The 2,500-nt window shown below is 35.4% G+C and overlaps 1 protein-coding gene across 1 annotated transcript in view; it reads right to left on the reverse strand.

The window, feature by feature from the left end:
• Positions 1-2,500, reverse strand: part of LOC119583292 (cadherin-related family member 1-like) — a 15,415-nt gene that overhangs the window by 8,683 nt on the left and 4,232 nt on the right. The window contains exons 2-3 of the mRNA XM_037931764.1: positions 1,303-1,502; positions 533-701 (exon numbers count right to left, since the gene is read on the reverse strand). Coding sequence (XP_037787692.1) covers positions 533-701; positions 1,303-1,502 — 369 coding nt within the window. The remainder of the gene's footprint in view (positions 1-532; positions 702-1,302; positions 1,503-2,500) is intronic.

Here is a 2,500-nt window from a genome sequence, read left to right on the forward strand (position 1 = left end):
AATTCTCGTTTTACCCGCATCATATCTGCCTAACCTCCCAAGAACAACAACCTGAAAAAGTCTTCGTATTCACAGTGTATATGTAACTAACGGCGTTCCAGCCTTCCAAATATCCACTCTGTTCTCTTTCTAATCTCCCTGTACCTCTTTAGCAAAAGCCTCTCACCCTCTAAACTGGTGCTTTTCGAAACGTCTTGTGCTTTTTCCTAGTATAATCTTGTGGCAGACCTCTTTATTATCATTTCGTATGCCCAACCTCCCCGATTTCTTGAATTTAAGGTGTCTATAAGCTAGAATATACTAGAATTATTATTGAATCATTTATGGAATTAACTATTCATATTCTACTATATATTGAATTATTCATAACATCTTATTCATTTTATAATTAGTTCGCGGATGGTTTGAAACGGTCCACAGTATACACTTTAAAATCAATTGATAACAGATCCAACATTCGTTTGATACAAGGTGCAGATACTCTCCATGAATCAAAACTCCTATCTTTTCTTCACATTGTTCTTTAACTCACCTTGACTCTCCGCAGAGATCTGTACCCTATACTGGCCTGAAGTTCTCTCATAATCCAACGGCCGGATGTTATAGAGAACACCCTCCTCGTCTACTTTGAAATTATCCGTGTCGCTTACGTGATACTTGATAACCCCGTCGCCGTCTGCTCCGGGGTCGGATGCCTGGACCTGTGGGTGGATAAGAAAGGCAAGCTGTGAACAGACAGATAAACTCAGAGATATGCTGATGCACTTACACACACCAGCACGCGTGTGCATAAAAACAGTATACTTATATACATGCATAAATCGTACATATAAAAATGGATAGATAAATAGATATACAGGCATATAGTTGTATATGAGTAATTTCGGATATATATAGATATGTAGATATAAGTAGATGGTTAAAAGAAAGGCAAAAATGAAAGATCAAATAACACATTACGAAAGAGATAGATAGATAGATAGATAGATAGAGAGAGAGAGAGAGAGAGAGAGAGAGAGAGGAGGAGGCAGAAAGACTGAGACTGAGAAACAGTTTACAACTCAACTTTTATAAACTATTTCCCCCTAACTTTCATCAAAGTTATCTTACGAATCTTTTCGAAATATCCATTGGCCGATAAAAATGACGAACTAATAAAGATATAAACCTTTCTCTTGATTAGACCTGGCGTGTCAGTTTTAATCCGCCCGACTAAAATCCCACTTTCCAATCACAACGAACGCTCCGGGATAGTGAAACGTGACTGGAAAAAAACGTAGACTTCCGTAGTGTTTTACTCACCTTTAGAATAGAGGTGTGTAGAGGTATGTTCTCAGGCACGGACTGGGTGTATAGTGTCTGTGAAAATCGTAATTGCTGTCTGTAGTTTAAGTGCCGCCGGCTGAGATGGTGTCGAATCCTATGGTGTTCTTTTCTCTTATAGTGGGCGCTCTGTTGCTGATCAGCGGGATAATCGTAGTACTGCTGTTGCGCTGATGATTCTGCGGGAGAAAAAGGAAAGAGAAAAGATTAAGAGAACGGATTATAGTTTGTTTGTTTTTATACCATTTCTATACAGTCTAGTTTCTTATTCTCTCTTCTATCTATTGTTTAATTGTCGTTATCATTATTAATATTAATCCCTATCTGCTGAGTATGTTTATCATTACGATGATCATTCCTTGTATCTTCTTAGAATAATGTCAACAGTATTACAGTCATTATTACCATCTGATGCACATCCTTATTATCATAATGATCTTCACTACACTCATCGTTTTATATATATATATATATATATATATATATATATATATATATATATATATATATATATATATATATATATATATATATACGCATATATATATATATATATATATATATATATATATATATATATATATATATATATATATATATATATATTTCATTATCACCAGTTTATCATTAAGAATTTCAATATTATCAAGACTATCAGCATTCGTATTGAAATCATTTTCCTGATGCTGTAGGAGAACGTCGAAGTAAGTAGGATTAAATGAATATATAAAATTTTAACTAAATGTTTCTCACCATCGTCAATATTATCTTTATCGACATTAAGTTGAAAAAAGAGAGAAATGAACGAAACGAAAACAAAACCTTAGAATAATGAGCAAAGAGAGCTAAAACAAAAAATCGACAAAAAAGTAACAAATAAAGAAAACAGAAATTAAGCAAAGAAACAAAAAACGCAACACCGAGAAAGACAAAACCCAAATATGTGTTCCGTTGTGACTTATTTTCCAAAATTAATAACCAGAAAATTTCCCTAGAAAAAAAGCAAAGGACTTCTTCCCATGATTACTACGGTGATGGATGACACAGCGCCAGGATTATGTTGTGGTGGGGAGAGGCGGAGGGGGAGGAATGGAGAGGTGATGAGGGGAGAGAAAGGCAGTCCCGGGGGAGAGGGGAGGGGGGAGGGAGAGAAAGAGAGGGAGAGAGCGAAGAAATA

Source organism: Penaeus monodon, chromosome 17 (genome assembly GCF_015228065.2).
Source record: "Penaeus monodon isolate SGIC_2016 chromosome 17, NSTDA_Pmon_1, whole genome shotgun sequence".
NCBI classification, from domain to species: Eukaryota; Metazoa; Arthropoda; class Malacostraca; order Decapoda; family Penaeidae; genus Penaeus; species Penaeus monodon.